Raw genomic sequence first — 25,413 nt, 5'->3', positions numbered from 1 at the left:
CTTTTCACCAAAGTTACCAAATAATTCCTAATGTTTTATTGCAGAACCAGGTGGGAAACACACAGACCACTGTGATGTTGGATAAACAGAAGGAACTTGATCTAAAAGTCAAAGATGTGAAGAACAGAGTTGTAGTAAGTTAATGTTTACAACTAAGAACGCTACTGATTAAAGGCTATAAGACTGCCCCCTTATGTCATGTGAGTTGTATTGCAGGAATTACAAACTAGTAATCGCTGGCAGTTATTTCCAGGATTTTGGTGATCTAGTCGCATCCTGACACAATGGTGGTCAGGTTAGTTGTCGAGGTGATCTTAGGAAAGTGCAGACTTTTCCCAGAGAGCAAGAGTTGCTTCCAAATATAAGGTTGGTACAACAAGATCTCTTGTCGCCTTGCCAGAGAAATCTCTGCATCAGAGTGACATGACGTAACCAATGCACTACGTGCACCATTGGGGAAACATTTCATTTTTGCGTACATGCAGTGGGAAGTCCCTGTCGTGTATTTATAATGCTGGGCACAGTATTTTGAATTGGTTATGTCACCATGAGCCACTAGATGATTCTTATGCACAAATGAAATGCTACCTTTTGTTGGTGCCAGCCGGCCTCATTCTTAACCTCTAGGTCATTAAATTGGTGCAATGGAATTGCTTATAAGACGGTATTTGTATGATTGAAAGTGCCTTTTTTAGGGAGGCCACACGGCCGGTGTGGAAAGCTGAGAGATGTGGGACAGTGTCCTGGATGACTCTGTATTGTGAAGAACAGATCACACTGATAAATTGTATCACCAACCCATCTTTATTCTTAGTTACAGAGCTATGTGGAAGAACAGACCCCCAGATGTTCCATCCTCCTGCTCCCTTCAGTCTCTCCAACTGACCCCCTTCAAACACAAACCTCCAAATTCCCCCATTCTAGTGTAGAACATTCTAACCTAGAATGTAAGCACAGGTTAAACTGTGTAGAAGCTGCATTGCAGTAAACTCAAATGTAAATAATGTAATCAAGTGCTCTTTGGTTGTCACTATATAGACCTGCAGTTCAGGCTCTGATTATTGTTTAAAAAACTCCAAAGTTGGTTGGATAACACAGAAAACTCACCCGATAACTGAAGAGTAAGAGACGCGCATGAGGCATGGGTATCCTGGCATGTGTGATGAGTCTGAGAGCAGAACCCATGTTCTTGCTCATTTCAGCTTGACTTCTTTTCCTCATGAATCTCTTGTTTGGTCAAAGAATCACTGTCACTGACTACTAGGTATATCCAGGCATGATACGAAAAGCATCAGAATACAAGGACCCCTAGGCTGGTTCATGAATTTTCTTGGCAAAAGAACATAGAGTTAAAAAACACTTAAGATAGCAAACAAAGTAAAAGACCTAAAATTAGGTCCTGGTTTGAAACCCTAATTAAAGAAAATGGACCTAAATAAAAATGATATGCCTCTTCATTTGCAAGTTGGCTTATGAAACAGTATCAGATCACTTAAATATACTCTTACTACCAGTGAAAAAAAAAAGAAAACCTTGCCCGGATGTTGAATAATTATGCCTCTTGAACATTTTATAAAGCACTATGGAATGGCACCCTAGATTACAAAAATGTAATACATAGTATCTAAATGCAAGCCTGTAGACAGAAGAGGAAGAAGGGCAGATTGAACAACTAGGTGTTATGTAAACCCTATATTTAAATTATCTTTGGTTAATGTAACTTGATTACTGTGTCTGTGAACTGATACCTGATTGACTGAGTTTCAGGTGTAAATTGTATTGAGTTCCTTACAGTAATGCTGTACTAAATAAAAATGTAAGTCCCATTCCTACTGATGAGTATTGGATTACAGTTGGGTGTCTGTGGGACTTCAGGGTAATTCCAGCAGGTAGTACCGCCTGTGCCTGCTCGTTGTGCTTTACAAGCTGTTACCTGAACTACTCAGGGGATTATTCAGAGCCCCTAGAAGCCTTCTCTACGCAAGCCAGGAGGATGCCATTGATGAAGATTTGAAAAAACTGCTAAGAACACAGGCATGAGACCCAAGGAAGAGGCCTAGAAGGGAGACTGTGCCTGCACATAGAGGGGACACCAGATTTGGTGCTCAAACATTATCCCAGTCAGCGATGAGGGGTGTCTTTGTTCAGTGGCTTTATGTGAATGGTGGCAATATGACTTCTGATAATCTTAAAGAATGTAACTGTTTTCTGCCCAAACAGCTGCATGCCAAGAAAGCCATTCTTAAGAGCCGTAAACTGTTGTTTCCGAAAGTATATACATGTCGGTATAGAGGCTTCAAGCGCAGAGTGGGTTGAACTACTGTTTTCTGAAGCTGCTGCATATTGCGAAACAGGGGTTTAAATCTCAGAACTGTTGTCTTTTTCTTTTTTTACCTGCACCATCTTGGGAAATAGTCTTAACTCCCAGACCTGTAGCATGCTTCGCAAGAGAATGCTGAAGCCCAGAGCAGACATTTGTTTAACAGTGCTGCATGCTGGCGAAGATCCTTGAAGCCCAGAACAGCCCTCTGACTAAAAACATTGCATGCTGTGCAAGATATTCTTAAATCCCCCCAATTGATTGGACTCAACTACTCTATGCTGGCAAAGTAAATGTGAAATACCAGGTAAAACGGAACTGTCCTTTGCCTGCCTGAAACACCACATGATGGCAAAGTCGGTTTGAAGCCACTGACAACAACAGCTGATTTACCTAAACAGCTCAAGGGCAGACTCAAGAGAAAGTTGTTCTTGAATTTTCAACTGAGTAGTCAGTCTTTGATGTTGTCGAATATGTCACAATCGTTTTTTAGCCAGTTTGTATGTGACTGGTTATATTAAGTAATGGTGCAAACACATCTTGGTCCTGTCGCCAATGTAAGTATCTCAGCCTGAAGCAATAGACCACGTCTTGATTCACAGAAATGCAAGCAAGCCCCTCTTATATGGGGGGGGGGGGGACTACTGCAAGGTTGGATGCTTCTGATCCTTTACATAGAGGGAAATGTCAGCAATGTATTCCAAGATTCACCATGTGCACCAGTCTTCCTTTTCATACCTATTCTCGTTGATTAAGACTTTCACTCTTTTCCCCATAATATAGGCCAGAGAAGGGAAGTGAAATGTCTGCCTTATCCATATAGCCAGACATCCCTCCTCATTCAGTTTGTTCAGAATGTGTGCCTCATGTCACATGTTAGAGCTCAGGGAATGCCAAATCGCATAAAGCTGTCATGTACAGGAATTGGTCACACTCTCAGTGCAAAGTTATTCTTTTTAGAAAAAAACATGTACACCTGCACAAACCCAGCAACAGTCACAAGGTATGTTTGTTGCCTTTCTGTTTCCTTGATAAAGTGCAAGTACAGTCCGAATTGATAGTGGCCGTGGCACATTTGGGAGGTCGTTCTTGCAGCAATGTTTCCCCCGCATGGGGTCTGGTATGGATTCACATGTTCATGAATTTCCCTGTCAGGCTGGGAATCCTCGGTAAAACAATAGAAAGTATTATTGCTTTAAAAGCTTGAATACTGTCTTTCACCCATTATCCAATCACTGAAGACCGGGTCATACTGCACCCATCCAATGACGGTCATTCCCCTGAGTCCCACACCTGGCGGCCGTCTTCAGATTTTTACTGCACATGTCGGTGCAAGGAGTTCTCGAGGTTTGCTCTGCAAGCTCTTTTCTATAGAATTGAGTTTTTTTGGGGAACAACTCTGTTTTTTTGACAGAATTTCAAAGATCGCTGAAGACTAGTCAGCTCAGGTAATGGGGCTCTATTGAGGGTTACGTTTCGAATGATCTGCATGATGAGATTAAGTGTAAAGGCTTACAGAGGCCTACTTGGCGTCATGTTGGAGGAAGGCAGGAGAAGTCACTTCAGTCTCTGTTCCCGGTGTGGCTTGCGAAACTTCTATGTGAAGGACAAGCACATTAGATGTCTCTAATTTCTGCATCCCGACCATGAAGAAGACCGATGCGACATCTGCCAATGTTTTTCAGCCAAAATGAAGAGGGACCGCTACCAACGGTTGGTGACGTGGTTGAAAGAGGACAAGGGAGCCTGGCGTGGCCTCTGGGCGTGCAAAGACGAAGCCCAGATTGGACCGCTCTCCACCTGGTAAGAGATGCAGATTGGCCGAGGAGGTCCCCCCCTGGAGGGCTCCAGTAAAGGCAAGCGCCAGGGTGTTGGTCCGACTAGAGACGCTGCTGATGCAATCCTAGTTCAGGGCGCAAGCGCTTTCTGTCACCTTGCCCATCTACAGTGAGCTTACCGGTGGCCCAGACAAAGTCCTCGAAACACAGTGGTTCATCATGGGAGAAGAAGACACATTCCCGAAAGGAACTCTCTTCAAAGGAGCTCTCTTCAAAGCCCTCGGCAAAGCACGCTGCTACGAATTCATCAGCGACTCCAAAACCGTCTACAGCTACGGCTACATCGACAAGACCCTCATTGACGGTTGCTTCATCGTCAACGGCTTTGGGCTCATTGGCGTCAAGAATGTCCATATGTTAGGGAGAATTCTCATTTCTGTGCTAATTCCCTTCAACCTTGGAGAACCCCATCTGTTTTGCTGGACTTTAGGACTTTTAATTTTTATGCTGGAGTGAGTGAGACCTTTTTCTCACCCACTCATGTGTTTTTTTTTTTTGAAATTTCAGTTTTATTGGTTTTACAGAAGAAAGTTTCACAGGTTTCACGTGAGCAAAAATGCAGAATTATATCATATAACATGGAAGGAACAACACAGGAGTATGACATGCAATGTGTTGGTTAGAAAAATATTGGAAAAACCCCTAACCCCCCTCCCGTTCAGTTCATGCCCCCGATGAGAGCAGAGACAGCTTTCTTGATTCATGTGGTATCTCTTTATAGAGTTTATATGGCGAGATTAGGCACGATTGTTTGAGAATTCTTTGGACAATTTGACAATGGCACAGTCATCAAGTAGATTGTTGTGTTTGCATTACGGCATTATGCACAAGTTCTCTCATGTGACGTATTTTGCACGGAAGTCTGCCCATTCCATTTCAGCAGAGGCACCTTTTCCATGTAGAGCGGCGGTCAGGGCTTCCATTCTGAAGATGGTTGGCGCGACATTCACCCATTCCTCCTTGGTGGGGAGGGATGGTCTCTTCCAGGCCATTGTAAGGCAGGCTCTTGCGGCCATCAGGAGGCCCAAAACCATCTTGGGAGCTTTTAGGATCGTTTCTTCTTCCTCGAAAAGGCCGAAGAGGACCAGTAGGGGGTGTTTCTCCCTTTCTTCCTCGTCGAGATCCTTGATCCAGCTGAGAACCTTGTCCCAATAAGCCTGAACTTTATTGCAGCCCCACCACATGTGCCAGTAATTCGCTTCTTGACCACAGCCCCTCCAGCAATGCAGGTTTGCTCCTTGGTACATTTTCGCCAGTCTAAGCGGATCGTACTGCCACCTGTAGAGGAGTTTAATTGCATGGAGTTTATATTGGCATGATATCGATGATTTGGCCGTCTGTCTACATATGCGCAGCCACATCTCATCCTGGAGAGGTCCACCCAAATCAGCTTCCCATCTGTTCCTCAATTTGGTTGAGGGAGCTATGTCCGTCGTTATCAGAGCATTGTACATGGAACTTATCAGGCCTCTAGAACCCACAAAGGTCTCCAGTATTTTTTCAAAGGGCGTGAGGTCCCTCTGTAGTTGGTCTTTCCATTTCTCGCGAGACATCACTCCCTTCAACTTTAGGTATTGCAAGACAGACAGGGGGCCTATGTGAAGTGCGTCCTCAAGTTCTTGTATAGTTATGAAGGTCTTGTTTCTCCATAATTGTCCAGCTCGTTCCAGACCTGCTTCATACCAAGACTGGTAGCTTAGCGGTTCAGATATGTCATCACGTATCCCTGGGACCCAGATATGTCCAAGGGGGAAGGCCAGGTCGTGATCCCTTTCCTGGTTTTATTCGGTTTCCAAATTGCCGAGATGGTTCCGAGTATAGGATGATTTCGGATGCTGTACCGCAGTTGGGGTCCCGGGACCCATAGCCATTCACCAACAGTGTACGGATGAAGGTGGAAATTGTCCAGGGCTATCCAGTGTAAATCCGCTTGCTGTCTCGGGTGTGGGATTATTATATGTAACTGGGCTGCTTTGTAATATGCTTCCAGATTGGGAAGCCCCACTCCCGCGTCATCTTTCTTGAGGTAAAGAAGGGATTTGGGGGCTCTTGGTTTTTTGCCTTGCCATAGGAAGGCCATCATGGACTTTATTTCAGTAAAGAATTCTTTGGGTATCCTTATGGGGAGCATCTGAAACAGGTACAAAACTTTCGGGAGAATCACCATTTTGATGGTGTTTAGGCGCCCCATCCATGAAATCGTGAGTTTAGCTCATTTTGCCATATCGTTTCGCAGTGTCAATAACATGGGGGGGGGGAGGTTGGCATCATACAGGGTGTCGAGGTCTCGTCTAACGTTGATGCCCAGATATCGCAGGGTAGTCAGGCTCACTTTCATTCCTAGTGGGGTGAATCTCTCCACCTCATTGTCTCTTCTTTTGTCGAGCGGGAGGAGGATTGATTTCCCTGTATTGATTTTCAGGCCCGCCATCTGCCCATATTCCTCAATGATATTCAGAGCTGCCGGGATGGATTCAAGTGGGTGAGTGAGATGTAGCAGTATATCATCGGCGTAGAGGCCTAGTTTGTATTCCTTGTCTCCCACCCTGATCCCCCGGACACCGGTGTCTAGTCTCAGTCGCTGCGCTAAGGGTTCGAGAGACAGGACAAACAAAATGGCAGACAGCGGGCATCCCTGCCTTGTTCCTCTTTCCAGGGAGAACAATCTGGAGTAGCCTCCGTTGACTGAGACTGATGTTCGCGGGGATGTATAGAGTGCCTTTATGGCAAGGCGCAGCTTTGGGCCGAGGCCTACCTCGACGAGGACCTTTTCCAGGAAGTCCCAGTCCACCCTGTCGAAGGCTTTCTCAGCGTCCAAAGACAGAAGAGCTGGGTCCCCCGGCATGTTCCGAGCCTCGTGAATCAGGTGGTGCGTTTTCCTCATGGTGTCAGCACCTTGTCTTCCCATCACAAAACCCACTTGGTCTGGGTTCACCAATCGTGGTAAGTGGACTTCTATACGTTCTGCTATGACTCTTGCGTATATCTTGGCATCAATATTGAGGAGCGATATGGGGCGATACGATCCACATAGTTTCGGGTCTCTGCCTTCTTTGGGTATGACAGTAAGTAGAGCTTGTTCGAAGGAAGGGGGTGCTTTGCCTGTTTTGAAGATATCATTGAAGTGTGTTGTTAGGAATGGAACAATATACGAGTAGAATGTTTTTTAGAAGCCTGGGGTGAATTCTTCATCTCTGTGGGACTTCCCTGATTTGAGCCACTTGATAGCGTCGGCGACTTCCTCCTCACTGATGGGAACGTCGAGAGCTTCAGATTCTGCGCATGTTAGTGATGGTAGTTTGACGTTTTTGAGGTATGCATGTATTGCATTTGGCGGGGAGGGAGGGTCACACGTGTATAGATCTTCATAGAAGAATGCAAAAGCTTCCTGAATCCCCTGGGGAGAGGTTTCTGTGGTGTCCAGGAGCGTGCTGTCCATCCTTTCTATGGTTTCCACCCATCTCTCGGCTCTCTGTGCGCGCAGCCTTGCCGCTAAGAGGGAGTCCGCCTTATCACCTTTTTCATAGAATTATTGCTTTAGGTATTGTATGGTTTGGGTTATTTTACTGACTTCCAGTATTTTGAGCTCTTCTCTAAGTTCCTTGGCTTCATTGATATATCGCGTTCTTTCAAGCGGTTTTGATTGGGCTTGCTTCTCTGCCAGATTCACTTTCTCCCTAATGTTTTTTCGATTAGGGCTCGCTCTCTATTTTTGCGGGCTCCCTCTCTGATAAGGACGCCCCTCCAGGTAGCTTTGGCTGCTTCCCACGCTGTGATCTTCAAGACCTCCCCTGTATCGTTCAACGTGAAAAATAGTTTGATTTTGTTTTCGAGGTCGTCTCTGAACACTGTGTCCTTCCATAGGGAATCATTGCACCGCCATTTTGTGGTTAGGGGAATTCGATTCACCCAGTGTATTTCTGCCATGACCATATCATGGTCGGACCATGAGATCGGGTATATGTCTGCGGCCGTGGTTTATCGCAAAAGGCCTTCGGATAAGAATAAGTAATCAATCCGTGTGAGAGTTTCATGTGGGATGGAGCGGAAGGTGAAACCACGGTCCGCGGGGTGGAGATGACGCCAACTGTCAGTTAAGCCAAATGTTGAAAGAGCCACCTTTCTATCAGCTGCGTCATTCGTGTGAGATGGTTTGGGTGTGTCGGTCTTACTTTGCCTGTCTAGAGAACTGTCCATCCACAAGTTGAAATCTCCCCCAAGGACTGTGTCCTTGTGCCATATTGAACACTTTTTCCATCGTTTTATGGAGGAACCTTTTCTGGCCCTGATTGGGGGCATAGACCGTAGCTAGAGTGACAGGAGTATCCTGTATGAGCCGCGTTATAAACTCTGCTCTACCCTCTGTGTCGACCCAGGTGCTGTGAATCGACATACGGAGATTCTTCCGTATTAGTATCCCCACCCCTGCCTTTTTTGATATTCCAGAGCTCCACAGGGAATAGCCGATAGCTCCTGTCGGAATAGTTCTTTCCGTTCCCCTGAGGTAGTGTGTCTCTTGAATGAATAGAATGTCAATTTTGGAGCGCTTGAATTCTCTGGCCACCAATGAGTGCTTTGTGGGGGAGTTTAGACCCTTTACGTTAAGCGTGCATATGCGTAGACAATCGTTGTTAAGTGTGCTTGCCATCGAGGATTTTTAGAAAAGATTTTATTGATCTCTGTGCCTGTCGTAGTGCCTCTGTTAGTCCTCGTGTCCGTAAGTTCAATGGGTGTGCTTCACCATTAGAAAGAAGCGGGGTCAGTTCAGCATCATTTCGCACGTAGGCCTCGTATTCTGAGCAAAAAGTCTGTAAAGGTCCAACATTTTCCCCCCAGCCCTCCCCCCACCCTCCAGGAATAGGGCGGCCCAATATAGGGTCACCCACGCCCATCTCCTCCCACGGCATCCGATTCAGCTGGGTTAACTTCACCCAACCGATATCGAACCACCAGTACGAACCGTACAACAATCGGACCAATGAACAAGAAAACACAACATAACTTTTTTGAGCCCCCCAATCGTATCACTCGAGACCTGGAAGCAAGAGGCTTTCCATGTCATCAGGCAAGATTATTTCAACAGTAGCCCCTTGTCCAGGTGTAAACGAGTTCATCAACATTTCCCCCCCTTGACCCCGGCCTGTATGTGTGCCGGCACGTGAGCTCCGTCTGCCTGGGGACATAGTAGATCTGTGATGGCGTTGGCAATGTCTCTTTCAGAGGTTAGTTTCATCCCTGTGCCCTCCCATTCGAATGAGAGGGAGAATGGGTAGCCCCATCGGGATCTGATGCCTTTATCCTTGAGGAGTTTCGTAATCGGTAGGCACTTCTTTCGTAGCGCCAGTGTGAGAGAGGACAGGTCCTGGAAGATGACAATGGACAACCCCCCCAAGGACATCTGTGGTGTGAGTCTGGCCTTCTCCAGGATCCGGGCCCTGTCTGCATAATTGTGAAACCGGGCCAGGACCGATCTCGGGCCGCCTGGTTTTCCCCCAGCTCTATGGATTCTGTCGCTTTTTGGCCCGTCTATTCCATCATCCTCAAATAATAGTTTCAAGATCTCATGCAGAGTTTTTTTAAGATGCGTTCCTGTTTCCTCATCTGTTTCAGGGATGCCAAAGACACGTATATTGTTTCGACGCTCTCTATTTTCCAAATCATCGACCTTTAGACGGAGTTCCTCCTCCTTGCTCTCAAGTTCCGCAAGGCGATGATCGATCTGCATTTCCAGTGTGCTTGATGAGGATTGGTTGTGCTCGACCTCCTCAAGCCTCTCCTCCATTTTATCAATTCTGTGTCTGATCTTGTCAATTTTGTTCCCAATGTCCGCCCTCATCCCTTTCATCTCGGAAAGGAGGTCAGCAATATCGCCCTTGGTCAGTGCCTCTTCAGCATTCTTGGAAGCCATGTTTGAAGGTTCGCGCTGGGGGAATGCTTCCGAGGACTGTATGAACTTGAATTTGGCCAATTTTAGTTTAATGTCCATGAATTCAAAATGCACCAGCGGTCCGCTGAGCGAAACCCATTTAGTACCAGGCCACACCGCGGCCGACTGGGAGAAGGGTGGATGAGGATCTGCGACACGGTGGGGACCATGTGGGTACGAGGCTTATGTGTCCTTGTTTTTCCCACCGCATACACGGGTATGGTTGGCTCAATCAGCTTGGGCAGCATCGATCCACTGGCGGAGTGGGGACAAGGGCTGTGTAAAGGGTCTACTCTTCGGTACAAGGGGGATTCAGCTTTGGTTGCCGGATGGAGGAGGATGCTTTGCGTGACTGAGGAGGGCACACGCCCCAGGATTTGGGGGCCCAACCCTCAGGTAGCCGGGTGTCTTGTGCGTTGATAGGGCCAAGACCACCGCAGAGTACGGCCAGGAGGAGGGGGGGTCCAGTCAAAGGATTGATTCTCCTTCCAGTGATGGGGCCCAGAGTGTAATAGCTCAGGGCACTCTGTTAACGGCTTTATTTCAGGCCTCCTGACCAATGGCGTAGCTCAGGGGGAGTCTGATCCCCACCGGGGCTCCAGTTCTCAGGGGGATATTATATCCTCTACTCACGGTTGTGGCCAGTGGGCCCGGGAGGGAGCGAGCGTCCTGCTCTGTGCCGCATCTCTGAGGGGTCCAGGGCTCTGCCGCGCTTCGGTGCCGTATTACTTTGGCAGGCCGGACATGTGTTCAGGGCCGCGAGTGTGTCCTTCCGCTCTAATGGTGAGCTGGAGCACTGAGGCCCCCACCGCCAGTCCAGAGTCGAGATTGATGTGCGCGAGGGGGTGGGGGGGTACCAGTTCCACGCCGTGCCTCAGCACTCCTCCGCTGTGCGAGACCGCTCCCGGTTCGATGCAGGACTGTAGCGGAGCTCCAGCTGGGCGGGACTCGAGTTGCGCGCGAAGCTTGGATTCAGGCGCAGGGACGGGGGCCGCCTCATTTGGTCGTTTTGAAGCGAAATCTTCACCGATTTGTTCCGGGATTTTTGCCACTGGTGGGGGGAACGTTCATAGAGCTCTGTGCCTGATGTCAGCCGTGGGGGGGTCCTCAAAGCGGGGGCTCAGACCTACTATGGGACCGTAGTGGCGCGAGTTCAAGCAGAGCACAACATCATCCACGCGCCCCCTGGTGGCCGGTCCTCTCTTTCCCACTCATGCATTTTTGATCTGATTTCGACTCTGTGTTTCTTTGTTTTTGGAGTCTGACGAACTCCATAGGCATCTGCTTTTTGTATTGTGACACACAGCACCCTCATTGCAGCAGTGTCACAGAGAAGTCCTTTGGATTTCTCATAAGGTTTAAATACCTTCTCTTGGGAAAACTACTGTTCCCAAGAGTAGTAAAGTGAAATTGACTTTACTTTACCTGTTTTTCCTATGTAGGTCCAGTACACCCCATTTTATGTGGAAGTACTGAGGGGTTACTTACTAGCCCCTTTTCCTACTTACTCATGTAACATTTTTTATGTTACCCTCACTACTTTTAATGGCTGGTGTTAGTGGTTTAATTTTCCTACCATTGTGCGTTTTTACCGCAGGCTGAATCCTCAGCTGCAGTATAAGACCCATGGTGCCGGACTCGGTCCCCAAATGCCTCTGCTCTCAGCCACCCCCTGATTCAGTGGTTTCGGCCGCAGCGTGCAAGCGGTCTGCGAACCCATCCTGAAAGTCTATGGTCCCTCCAGAAGAAGCTGGGTGCTTCAGGAAAGTGCATCATATATGTTAGGTAAGAATTGGTGCAGTCACACTGTGTGAGACTACACAACACTTATCTGCTTGGTGTTAGGTAACCCACCTTTGGTATAGGTCTGCGCTACACAAGTTGGTATCTCAGGAGGTGTAAATGTGAGCTCTAGAGCTGTAGCAATGAAATTTGTCAACAAGTAACCAAGTAACACTTACACTCAAGGTTTCATTTATACATAATTATTTATTTAACATCCAGTTTTAAATATGCATTGTTTAAAAAGGCAATTCATGTAACAATAAAAAATATACTTTAAAAGTACTTTTCAGAATCAGAACAAGTTAGTGGATAATCTTTGGATATTCTTCATGCACAATTCCTACACCCTGAGGAGACTTCAATCACAAGGACAGTACTGGCATTTATATATCACACTAGTTAGCCTAGTTATACTTTGCAGTTCTGAGTTTGCAGAAAGGAAAGGTTTAAGGAAGGAAAAGGTTAAACAGGTACTCAGTATATGTGAGGACACGTAAATCTTCCAATGAAATCTAGACAAGCCTTTCCCAGTAATAACAATTTAAAACAAGTTATCACCTATGAGGGACAACAATATCAAAGTCAATGGACTAGAAGAGTCTGCAGGGTACCAGGACAGCCAAAGTCAATTTGAAAAAGTCTATGGAGTTGAGGCACTTCTTAGATAAAGGTCTTGCACAAAGTTAGAGAGTTCACATGTAGGGTCACAAGCTGTTAAGCCTGTGAAAAGCAGAGTTGGAATCAACTCTAAAGGTAAGCCACTGCAATTCACAACTGAGAAAAGCACAGCTACAAGACAATGAGGTAAGTACCCCAAGTTAAAACAGTACCTCTGGTTTGAAGAAGAGTGGTCCAGCTGGATTCTGTCTTGTTACAGTGATGCAGACACAGTGTTCCTGAGCCTCAGTCGTGGGGACAAGAGGGAAGACGTCTCGAGGGCTCCTGCGTCGGCCGCTAAGGGCTCTTTTCCGTTCAGGAGCACTTTGCGGTTTCATCGCTTAGTAAACTGCACCGTTGCAGATCTTGGATACCGGTTTGAGTTTCCTTCACTCCTTGGATCCTGCACTCTGGTGATGGGACTCGAGCTCTGGTCGTCCTGCTTCTGTGTTTATTTAAATACCTGTCACTGTGAATCTCCATGTAACTACATTGCTGCTCACATTGACCCCACTTGAGATAAGCCTGGCTGCTCAGCCACACTACCAACCTGTGTAGTTCAGATGTATACCAAAGGTTGTGTCCTATTGCCAGGAGGCTAAGGTTGCTGTAGTGCACCCTAAGGGTACTACCCCAAATCTTTACCTAACAACGGCCGTTTACTACGTAAAACTTCTTGCTCACTTGAGACCATTTATTTCTCAAGCCAACGCCGAATCTATAGCCAGAGCTATCATTGGGGCAAAGATCGACTATTGCAGAAGTCTTCTGGTCGTTCTCTGCAAGGTCGACTCTAATAGACTCCAAGTGGTTCAGAAGGGAGCAGTAAGAGTGGTCGCTAGTTTAGCCCGTCGTGATCATGTTTCTGACGCCAGGCATGCCCTACATTGGCTCCCAGTAGAGGCCCTAGCCAAGTTTAGACTAGTAACAATTGTTTTCAAATGTAGACTTTAAATAATGCCCACATATCTGCAAGATCCGATCATTGAGAAGGTCAGTAGCAGGTCTTTAAGGTCCAGTAAACAAAACATCCTGGTGCTTCCGAGATATAAACTGAAAAAGGTGGAGAATGGTGCCTTCTTCTTCGTCGCTCCCAAGTTGTGGAACTCGCTACTGCTGAACCTTAGACAACATTCCTCCCTGATGACTTTCAAGAAGGAACTCGAGGCCTGGTTGTTATACTGATCTCTCGCTTTGACACTGCTTTGCTGCTTACTCTAACCCGCCGGGACTTTGTCCCATCTGTCTTCGTTCTGTTCGTCCTGCCTGCGCCCTTATACCTTAGGGCCCATGGTTGCGCAATACAAATTAATTAAAGTGAAAGCAAAGTCTGTGTAGCTCGCTTGCTCTCAGTTGAGACTTGCATTGGCAGCCCTTTGCAGAGTTGCTTACAGCTTTGCCTTTCATAAGCCTCCCAGCTTGTGGCCCAACAGTGATTTCTTTTACAACAAACTCTTTTAACTTTGTGCAATACTTTAACCTACCTTCAAGAAGTGCCTCAGCTCCCCTAGACTTTGCTCAAGTGACATTGGCTGTCCTGGCTCCCTGAAGACTCTTCGAACATCTGACGTTGTGTGTTAACTATCCCTCCAAAAAGTAATGTATTCCTTACTTGTATAGCTGGGAAAGGATTAATCTACATTGCATTGTGGGGTTCAAAAGTGCTTACCTATTTGAGAAACTTATTAACCATGTTTTCCTTCCCTAACCTTTTCCTTTTTGCCACAACTTCTGTATTACAATTAAAGGGTAATAAGTGATATTATATTAATGTCCACAGTGTCCTAGGTATTGAAGTCACCTGAGGGTGTAGGGCGATCTGTGTGCCATCCCAAAACGATATCTACTTACTTTATTGAACTGAAGAAGTGTATTTTCGAAGTGTATTTTTACTGTTGCCAATTGCTCTCTTCTAAAGAAGGCTTATTTTAAAACTGACTGTTACATTAATAAATAATGAATTAATCAAGAAACCTTGAGTATAAGTGTTATTTGAATACATGCCACTGTAAATCCCTATGTTGCAACCCTACAGCTCACATTGACCCCTCTTAAGATAGGCCTGGCTGTTCAGTCACTCTACCAACTTATGTAGTACAGACTTATACCAAAGGTACCTATTGCCAAGAGGACAAGGCTGGTGTAGTCTCCCACAGGGTTACTACATACAGTGTATTGCCTAATACTTACCTACCCCTATACTCCCATTATAAATCAATGGGCTTATAATAAACCTTTAGTCTAACAATTCGGGTTTTGCCATAACTTGCTTGCGTAATACCTCTGAAAGTTGGGGCTACTTTTAGTAGTTAGTTTAACTCGTACCCTAACCCTTCACTGGACCCCAGGGACCCGAACTGCATTTTTCCTGCTTCAAAGCTTCTGTGGAACTTTAACCTGAACTATTGGGCAAAAGGCCCCAAACAATTTAGGTCTGGCCAATTTTAGTTAGGGATCATTCTCTGTGGACCCTGAGTGCATAATACTAATCTAACCTTTCTCTTGCAGAAGTTTTTTATATGCATTATGTACTATAATAAGTGATGTAAATATGGGTCTATGTGTATCAGTGTTGTGTGATAACTCTATTTGCTAGTAGTCTATAGTGTGTTTTGGCCAATAAATAAAAACTGTATTTTTATACATCCTGTCTAAGTGTAATCTGTGATTCCCGTTGTGTGACCTCATTTTGGAACCCTTACAAGCTCACCACCTCTGAAGAACTTAGCCTAGACCGCCCGTCATTGCTCCCTGAACTGCTTTGACTACAGCTCCCCAAAATTGTCCCCGTCACAGTATACGTTGGCCTTCTATACATCTGTCCACTAGGTCAGAGTATAGAAAATCAGTCCTAATCCAATCTTTTAATATAGGCCTGCACTAGACCAGTTGGTAGTGTGACTGTGCAGCCAGGCTTATTTTAAGAGGGGTCATGTGAGCTGTAGAGCTTTGCAATGAAACCAGTAAATACAAGTATCAAAGTAAACACTTACATAATTTATAATATAACTAAGTGTGTATTTATTTATATACAAAGATATTTAAAGCATTCTTTAAAAAGCAGTAATTATCTGTAACATTAATCCCAAGGTACAATTAAATTAAAAAAGTTAACAATAAAGCAGGTGAGTAATTCATTCATATGTTACACATGTTCCAGCACCTGGAGGTGATGTCATGTGAGGTCAGTATAGCATTCATGTAGTATCATCTATGCAATATTGAGTTTTTAAGGTTTAGGTTGTATCAGAACAGACAGATAGGTTATTAGAACAGTTTGATTCTCCCAAAGGGATGCAGGCAGTCTATTATCCCAACATTAAAGTGTTCAACATTTAAAACCTGTAAGGGAACAAGCACTAGGTTCAGAAGGAGACCTTTAGGGACCAGGATAGCCAAAGTCAAAGTTCTTATGCTCTTCTTCTTAGAATTATGTTCTTAAATAGTCAGTGTTTAAAAGAGAAATCACAGCAACTCAAGAGAAGTCACCTTTGGAAAGCACAATGCAGGTAAGTTGAGGGCAACTTAATGTAGGGTAAGCTCCACAGTACCTTTTGAAATGAGGAAGTTTTTCCAACTGGTTGCCTTCACGATGCAACACAGTAGACCCTTGTTCCTGGTCCTTGGTTGTGGTGATGAAAGGGAGAACCTCTGGCGGGCTCCTGCAGCAGCACTCGAGAGAGGGACTTGGGAGCAATGGATTTCTGTCAATTCAGTGGCTCTTTATGGTTTGGCACCGTTTTCCCAACACCAACTTTGAACGTAAAGCTCTAGTTAGGATTTCCTTGATCCCTCAGTCCTGGACTCTGGTGAGGGGACTCTGGACCTGGATTTATTGCTTCAGTAGGGTCCTCTGAATGCCCACAAAGATCTTGCCAGATTCGGACTTTGGAAGACAATGCACTCACAGGGGGCCAAGGTACCCCGGGGGTTGTGCCAAAATTGAGTTTGTCTCAAGGCTAGTTGGTCCCACCAGCCTAAGGTAGAAAGTCTTCCTTTACGGCTCTTCCCTGTCGATTCGAAAATGGGGTCGGCGCAGCTGCAGGGCTGCACTGGGCACTTCGCGCTCCAGGTGGGTGCTGCTGGCGTCTTCTCTCATGTTCTGCTTTGGATGGATGTTGTCCTCCAGTGGTCGACTCTGCTCTTAGTCGCAAAAACGTCGCTTGTTATGCAGGTTCACATTCATTTACAGTGCTAGGCTGTCGATCACACAGCAGGGTAGCTGTCCTACAGGACAGGCAGCCGGCCAATTGGAACTGGTTTCACTCAGGCACACCTAGAGACTGGAATGTTTCGGCACCCTCCCTCACTTCCTGCCTTTCCAGACACAAAGGATTCAAACCTGATGCAAACAACATAATAAAAGCCCAAAAGAAACTAACTTACAAGAAATGGCGAAAAAAGATGACGGGGACCATTTTGAGAAAAAGGTCCCCCTTGGGTGCAGCACTGCAGCTGAGGTATCAGCCTGCAGATACATGTCACTAGGTAGTAAAAAAAGAAACCACTGCCACCAGCCATTTAAGTGAGTTAGTGTAACAAAATGTTTCATGTGGAAATGGGTTTAAGGAATTACTGTGTAATCTCCTGGCACTCCACATAGGGTGGTGTGTGCTGGACCCATAAAGTAAAGGTAAGTAAGACAGGGGTCATCTTACTATTCTTGGGAAAACTAGCTCACCCAAGAAAATGTAGTCAAGGGACTTCCCAGTGGCACTGCATAAAAGGTGCTGTGTGTCACAATGCAAAAAGCAGATGCCTATGGAGTTGACCAGATTCCATTAAACAGTCAGAAACGCAAAAATCCTAGTCAGAAAAAACACAAGAGTGAGTAAAAAGTCCCACTCAATCAGAAGTTGAAATTGAAAAACCCTGAGTCCAGCAAAAGAGCTGGGGGGTCTCTAACGTTAAACGGAATTGGCACAGAAATGAAAATTCTCCCTAACACCTTCCAAATTAGCTTACTGAAGGAAATCATTTTTTCACAATTTCATCATTTGCAGTTATGTCTAGGAATCATGTGATACATGCAGTGTGAGCAGTGATGTTGTGTGAATTATGTTAGCTGTATATAATGTGTACTGTTTTCACCGTTAGTTTTTGGAAATATTTAAAATACTGCTGCACTAGTTTTGGTTATCTTTACATCTTATTTTTTTCAGAGCATATATATTTTGCATGATTAGCTTGAGCATGTGACGTTAAAGTGATGCATATTTTAGAAAATGATATGGTTGCACTTAAGTTAACTTAAATCCCTCCTAACCTCTATGAGCATGGTTTCCAGCCAATGTGCTCTAATTCCAAATTGCAACATAGATGTATGGGAATCCTTCTAGTGATTACACAGACTAATTAAGGGGGAATGTAAGATGGGCTATGGTGGATCTTTCGACTCAATGCAAAGGTTGAAACAGATCTGTAGTGTATAATAATTCAAATAATCCACGCTCCTTGTCCAAACACTGGTTGTGGACTATCCGGAGTCCTGTACCCCAGAACTGGCGAATCGCAGTAACAAAGTCCAGGTTAATGCTTGCTGGCTCATGGGTCATCTGTGTCCCTGCTTCTATAGGCTAGTCCCTGGTCTTGTTTGATCGACTCTTGCTGTTCAAAACCCTGTAAGTTAGATGGCGGGGCATGACTCTATTGTCGCTTTCGTATCCTTGTCTTTTCTTCCTGAAGCCTCAGGGCTTAGCAACCCTCTGCCCTTTTCACTGCTCTTATGATCTCCCTCACCCACTGGATAGCAGCACCTTCCACTATCACCGTCTGGGCCTTCCTTGGATCACGCTGGTCCACCTGAACATTGCTTGGTTGTTTTACTGGTCTCCTGCCCTTTTACTCTGATAGTATCTTTTCTTCCTCTCATGGTTTACTCTCCAGCTCTCTCTTCATCTTCCCCTCCCTCCTCATGCGATTCACCTTCAACTCTCTAAACTTTCTTCATCTCCTCCTTTTTCGCCTTCTGGGTCAGTGCTTTCCAAATCTCTCTGGCACACCTTCACCCCTTTGGGCACAACTACTCTTCTCTCCAAGATTCTTTCTCTATACATTTCTTCACCCATTTGGGTTCAGGCATCTCTTCTTTCCAATTATCTTTTTTTCCCACTAATTTCACCCCTTTGGGCACAACGATCTGTACCTTCTCCACCCCTTTGCATACAACTGTCTTTGCTCTCTGGATGTCCGAGTACCTCATGCATCCCTTCTTCCAACTCTCTGGCTGACTATTGCACCCCACATCTCTGGTTGACCCCTGTACCTCAACTTTAAAGTCTCAGTGTGGGGATTTAGGGGGATGGCTGCATTACATCTTCTAAATCTTAGAATAATCCCTGCACATAACTTCTAAATAGCGGGGTGACTTTTGCACCGCCTCCTCACTCCAGCACAACCTAATATAAATCTCCTGTCCATACTCCTCCAGTCTCACCTTGGTCTGGCTTCTAGGGGTCTCTTTCCATCTCTAGGGTCCTCGCCCAACCCTCCTCTCCCCCCGCTCCCCTCCGCCACCGTCTCCAGCGGCCCTCTTTCCGGCAGCACTACTACCAGACTAAGCTGCTGGGCTATAGTCTCCCCTCCCTTCTTGGTAGGGAAGTGTACAAGGGTCTGCACCTGTGTCTAGAAATGTGTCTCTTTAAAGGAAAAACTATCTTTTTGTATTCTAGTGCAGTTTGGGTCTGGCTAATAGTTGCAATAACACACCCACAGGTTTTGTAACAGAACCTTGCTACACGAGATAGGGCTTTTTCACTATGGGTGCCCCTGCCTTTTTATACAGGGCCTCAGAGAAGCTGTTCATGGGATCCCCTTATCCCTTCTCTGGGCAATTAGGACACCCTTCTGATAGTACCCTAACTTAGGGAACTGTCGTCACATATGTAAAAACCCTTGGAAAGTATACAGTGAAAAATCTCTTAAATAGTACATACATATTACAAGTATATGCCTTGCAGTGCATAGTAATAGTACTAGATTTAGTACCTAGAAATATGTTATCTGCTGAAGCACAGTTCCGGGGACACACTAGTGTGTATTTAAAGTTATCCCAATTTTATTTAGGATGACCACCTTTTACATGTTGGCTTGCCAACCCCTTGACTCCCAGGGTAGGATACCCTTTTACATCGCATTGTTCTTCCTGAAAGTACTTTCAACTCGATCTAAAACTCCAGCAAACTCCTCTCAAATTTAAAAGGACCCTTTTCTTCAAATAGGTATTCCGTTTTTTATGTGTCCTCCTTTCCTGCTCGCTACACATTCTGGACATAGTCACCTGGAACCTTTTGTTATGACATGTAGTGGCTGCTGTGTGACTTCCTCACTAACTAATTTAAAACGTATAGGGTGTCTCTGTGTGTTTGTTGAGTAGTCGGAGAAAAACATCTTTCTTTCAGACCATCTATTTATAATAATGGATTCTTTTCCAACAGCAGATCAGGGCTATGCTACTGCATATGATTTTCCCTCAGTACATGACATTGGTGCCAGTCTTCCCACTCCTGCCCTGGTCTCCTTAGCTTGCTTTCTTCTTCTCTACTCCCAGGGCTGCTCCCTGTACCTCGCCAGCGTGTTCTCCAGTCATGCCCAGACCCTTCCACAGCCTTATTTTTAGTACTTTGGTCACCCTCTCAGCACGTCTGCTGTTGACCGTTCACTGTGTACACTGCAGCATAGCATGTTTATCCCCTGTTTCATGTTGGGTTTCTCTGTTTCTTTCAGGAGCAACAACCCCTTGATCCCTGTTGTTGTTTTTTTTAACCTGTTCCTCCACAGGTGAGCCCCTTGTTTCCGCATCCCTTCCCCCAAACCCCTTTCTGTCAACCCCCTACAGCTGCCAGGTATATGCAGCACTGCCCCCTTCCACAGCACTAGACCCACTGTAATGTATACCTTTTGTGTTTTTTCTATCATACCTTCCACCCTATGGTATTCTGTGCTGTTGGGCACTGCTGAAGCAAGAGAATAACCATTTGTTAATGTGTTTGTGTTGACAGGAAGTAGAGCAGCACATCAAGCTTCTAGAAGATGTGCAGGATGAATATGACTTCAAATACAAAACTTTACAGAGCCGAGGTGAGAAATCTGCAGTTGGCCATGTTTGGGGACTTTTTAAATATCTGTATTGGTTAATTATGTCACCCTTAACAATAACGTTAAGTTCACATGTCGGGAGGTACTGTCGAGCAAGCCATGATTCGTTGTGTCTCCCATATTTGGTCAGTTGCGGCCAGTCGTCAAATAACTGCATGTATTCGAAGCTCCTAGCATACCCTATCATGGTAGATGAAGGAAGTTATTGAACAGCATTCTCCATCCAGGTATCGCCTTCAACCGAACTACCCATTGTCTTAGCATTTCCAGACTGACCGAGGCCACCCTAAGGCACTATTTTCTCCAAGACCTGAAAGCAGGCCACATAGCGTTTTTCCAGGTCAACACCCACAATTGTGAACAATAGTTCTTGCAGGATTATCTCTAACCTTTTTGCCCAAATGGCATTTGAAAAAGGGGTATTTCCCTTTTTGAAAGCTCATAAGGTTGTTGGCCAAAATAACTGTTTTTTCTTTTTTCTGGATGTTCATGAGGTAAGAACTGAGTTTCGAGAGTCACACTGTGCTTTAAAGGGGAAGGAGATGGGAGATTTTGACTCTCGTCATTTACAATGTCGGATGGAAATGGGAGAGGAAGGTGATATACAAATTACTTTGACTGGGATCATCGTAGGTTTACAAAACATTACATTAAATTCAATAAACAAACAAACAGACACAAAGCATGTATAAGTTAAAACAAAATGCCTAAGCTTTTAGTATATCAAGTAGGGCAGAAAGAAGTTGTGATAATATACACAGGTATTGTGCACCAGGACATGTGGTCATATGATATTAACAAGGATTTTAAGGATTTCATCAAGCCAGCACTCCCCAATTGCAGTAATATGGCTAGATATGAAAGTCATCATCACCGCAAAAGTTCAACCTCCATCTCAGGCAGGAACTGGAGGACAACTAGCACTTACAAAGAAGGTGTTCCTGTTAGTTCTTTCTGGCCCAAAACAGCTTTCTTTCAGAACCAGGATAAAGCCTCATGTAACATAAATGTGCAACCCTGCTAGTGGTACTTGTTAATAACACCTCATATAGGCATAGAATAAGCAACTTCATTTAAAGCTTCATTCATCAATTACAAAAATACATTTCTGTCATAAGAAAGACAGAAGAAATGACAACACGTGCCATTAAAGTCAAATGGTAAAACACATACATTCATAAACATAGATAATGCCCAATATTTATACAGGCTAGTTTGTCTAGGCTGTATACATATTGGGTATTATCTATGTTTATGAATGTATGTGTTTTAGCATAAATTATTTGTGACCCAGACGGTTGAAACATATGTTGGCTGTGTGACCTATATAACATTGTGTATGGGACTAGTACTTGCAATATTTTTTACCATCAAAAAATAAATTAATAGCAAGCCAGCGCACTGAGACAGTGTTAATTTCAATCCAATTAAATAGTTCATTATATACTATTGATGCTAACTGATTGCCTGGAGCTTCAAGCATTGCTAGCAGCCTATAGTTCAGTGGCTCCAGTCTGTTCCCTTTTTTAAATACAGGAATAAGAATAGACCTTTGCCAGTATTAAGGCACCCTGTCTTCATGTAGCACTATACTAAATATACTCTGTAAAATAAACCTCCAGTCTTCAGTGTTAGCTTTTAAGTTAGCGTTTGATAGGCCATAGGGTCCAGGAGTGTGAGAGGTTTTCAAGTTCTTAATGCACCTAGTAATCAAGATCTCATCTATGTCTGAACTAGGAAGCTTGGTGTTTTGGAAGATCGCTTTGTGATTTATTTATTTTTATTTTCAAATATTTTGTAGTGTCTGATTTGCAAATATTGTCTGGAAATATGAAGGCAATGCTCTTATGCTGCAGCCAAGCAAAGTCCCATCAATTCTTGTATCATTGACTACAAGTTGTTCAAGGACAATCAAATATGCTCTCTTTCTATGCTTTTTTTCTATTGTGCAGCTGCACTTGGGCTTACAGTGTTTTTCTTTGAGCTATTGACTCTCCAAATATTAGAAAGGCCATAGCTGTCAAGACAACCCTCCAGAAAGAGCGAACTGGTTTAAAGGTACACTAAACACTTTTAATGATCAACAAATTAGCGCAAGGTGGATGATGATGTCACCAGCAGGGCAGGTTGCAGTTGTGTTCTGGATGGGCCAGCCCAGCATAGGAGCCTCGCAGCCAAAGAAGAATGGAATTAACCTCTTGTAGGTAAGCAGTGGACCCCAACATGCGATCCAGCCAAAGAAAGGTATATTTAAGTTGCTCCAGGAAATAATCTGCAGAGTGGCGCACTTGCAGCAGCAGCTGGGCCGATTGAAGTTGACAGCCAGATGTGCTGGGTCTACAGCAGACCATGGCGTAACATACCTGTATATCAAGCTGAGGTAAGAGGGCCCCCCTAAACAAAGTGTGGGAAGCAGAATAGCAATTGAACGTCACCACTGTTGGATCTTCTTATTCAGGGATCAAAGGTTGTGGCTCAAAGAAAGTGCAGTAGGACACACCACTGGAGGCCTCCATGCTAGGAGGACAGTAACAGGGTCCTGCTACATAAAGAGCTGTCAAGTGAAGGGTTAGTAGAAGCAACATTTGAAGTAGGAAAACATGAAGATGTGGTGCACTGTTCCAGAGGTTGTGCAGATCAAGAGAAACCTCAGAGTTGAGAAACCACAAACGTATGTCCCTTTGAATGGATCCACGTGTCCTTGCTTGATCAGAGAAAGATGCACAAGGCACCATTCCTTCTGGCAAGGAGAAAGGCAGAATTTTGCACTCATTGTTTGATTCCCAAAAGATGCAGGTGGAGAGTGTCCATGGTCGTCTTCAGGTCAGTAATCAATCCTTGATGCTTCAGGTTCAAATACCATAAATTGACAAAGTTTCTGGTGCAAAGTGTAGCTTTTATTCCAAACTGGGACATAGAGGGTATCCCTAATTAACAATCATAAATGCATGCATTAATGGAACATTATGCCACTAGCCAACCAATTCTGGCCACCACACCATACGTTTGTGGAACTCTCCCATGAAAAATCAAGTGATGTTGATTCCAGAGGAATTTCAGACCTCCAACCACTGCAGTCGCTGTCAGGTAACCACTTCACATTCCTTTGCAAGCTCGTTGATGGAACTCGCATCACAAAAATGACCCTACATGGTCCTTCAGGGTCACTACCCAGTCACATTCAAGGGCAACAAAGCTGTGTTGCCTGGTTACTGGATGTAATAACACAGGGTGCTCCTTTTTGAAAGCCTACAGGAAGAAAGGGCTTACTGTGTGACACAATGGCAACAGCTCATGCATCTAATATATTTTAGTGCACTACCACCAACCAGAACCAGTAAAACTCCCTGGCTCCAATTACTTACCATGGGAGACTAAGCGTCATCTTGGCGGTAGCCACCATATTTGTGGTCCTTAGCAGGCCTTAAAGGGCCACGAAAATATAAGACAACTCTACAATGAGATCTGGGTGAATTTTATTAGGAAACAATATTTAGGATCCACTGAAAGACAAGCAAGGGGGCTCACAAAAGTGAGCAAACAAGGATTTTCCTAGCAGGGTATTGTTGGGCAACAATTTATGTAGTAACACTGTGTGAGGCTACACAACGCTTGTTCTCTTGGTATTAGGTAAACCCATTGGTACAGGCCTCTACTATACAAGGTGGTAGTGTGTGACTTAGCAGCCAGGCTTATCTCAAGAGGGGTAAATGTGAGCTGTAGAGTTGTAGCAATGAAATTCGCAAATACAAGTATCCAAGGAACACTTATACTTAACTTTTCAGTTATAAATAGTTATTTATTTAACATCAGTTTTTAAATAAGCATTCTTTAAAAAGGGCAAGATATGTAACAATCAAATATACTTTAAAATACATTTCCAGAATCAGCATAAATTTAGTAGATACTCTTTAGAGATGCTTTTTAAACAATTTCTACACCGAGAGGTGACTTCATTCATAAGAACAGTAATGGCATTTATATATCACTAGTACACTTTGCAGATTCTGAGGTTGCAGAAAGGAAAGGTTAAAGGAAGGAAAAAGGTTAAACAGGTTCTTAGGACATGTGAGTATTCTTAAATCTTCCAATGAAGTCTAGACAAAACCTTTCCCAGCAATACCAGTCTGAAACAAGGTATCACCTCTGAGGAACAGAACATATCAAAGTCAATGTACTAGAAGAGTCTGCAAGGAGCCAGGTCGGCCAAAGTTAATTGGAGCGCACTCTATGGAGCTGAGGCACTTTGTGGTTAATAAAGGTCTTGCACAAAGTTAAAGAGTTTTGTAGAAAATCACTGTAGGGTCACACGCTGTTACACTTGTGGAGAGCAGAATGGAAGTGAACTCTAACAAAAGTAGCTACTGCAAGTCTCAACTGAGAAGAGCAAAGCTAATGACACCTGAGGTAACTACCCCAAGTCTGAACAGTACCTCTGGTTTGAAGAAGAGTGGTCCCGCTGGCCTCTGTCCTGTTGCAGTGGTGCTGATCCTGGGTTCCTGAGCCTCAGTCATGGGGACAAGAGGGAGGACATCTGGAGGACTCCTGCGGCAACAATTTGGAGGTCGGCGGCAGCTATGGGCTCTTTTCGGATCAGCTGCACTTTTGTGGTTTGGTGGTAAACGGCACCACCACGGATCTTGGATACCGGTCGGGCTTCCTTCACTCCTTGAGTCCTGCACTCTGGTGAGGGGTCTCGAACTCTTGTCGCCCTCTTCTGGAGGGTCCTTGGGAGACTCCTGGAGCTTCTGGCCGGATTGCAGACGTTGCACTCGACTACGTATTTCTCG

At 44.8% G+C, this 25,413-nt stretch overlaps 1 protein-coding gene across 3 annotated transcripts in view; it reads left to right on the top strand.

The window, feature by feature from the left end:
• Positions 1-25,413, top strand: part of STAT1 (signal transducer and activator of transcription 1) — an 876,601-nt gene that overhangs the window by 174,153 nt on the left and 677,035 nt on the right. For all 3 annotated transcript variants that reach the window (XM_069615679.1, XM_069615677.1, XM_069615678.1), the window contains exons 5-6: positions 45-134; positions 20,527-20,605. In XM_069615679.1, the coding sequence (XP_069471780.1) occupies positions 45-134; positions 20,527-20,605 (169 nt within the window). The remainder of the gene's footprint in view (positions 1-44; positions 135-20,526; positions 20,606-25,413) is intronic.

Source organism: Ambystoma mexicanum, chromosome 9 (genome assembly GCF_040938575.1).
Source record: "Ambystoma mexicanum isolate Mex_15411 chromosome 9, UKY_AmexF1_1, whole genome shotgun sequence".
Taxonomy (NCBI): domain Eukaryota; kingdom Metazoa; phylum Chordata; class Amphibia; order Caudata; family Ambystomatidae; genus Ambystoma; species Ambystoma mexicanum.
Note: the sequence above shows the minus strand (reverse complement) of the source record. Positions and strands in the feature narration are given on the sequence as shown.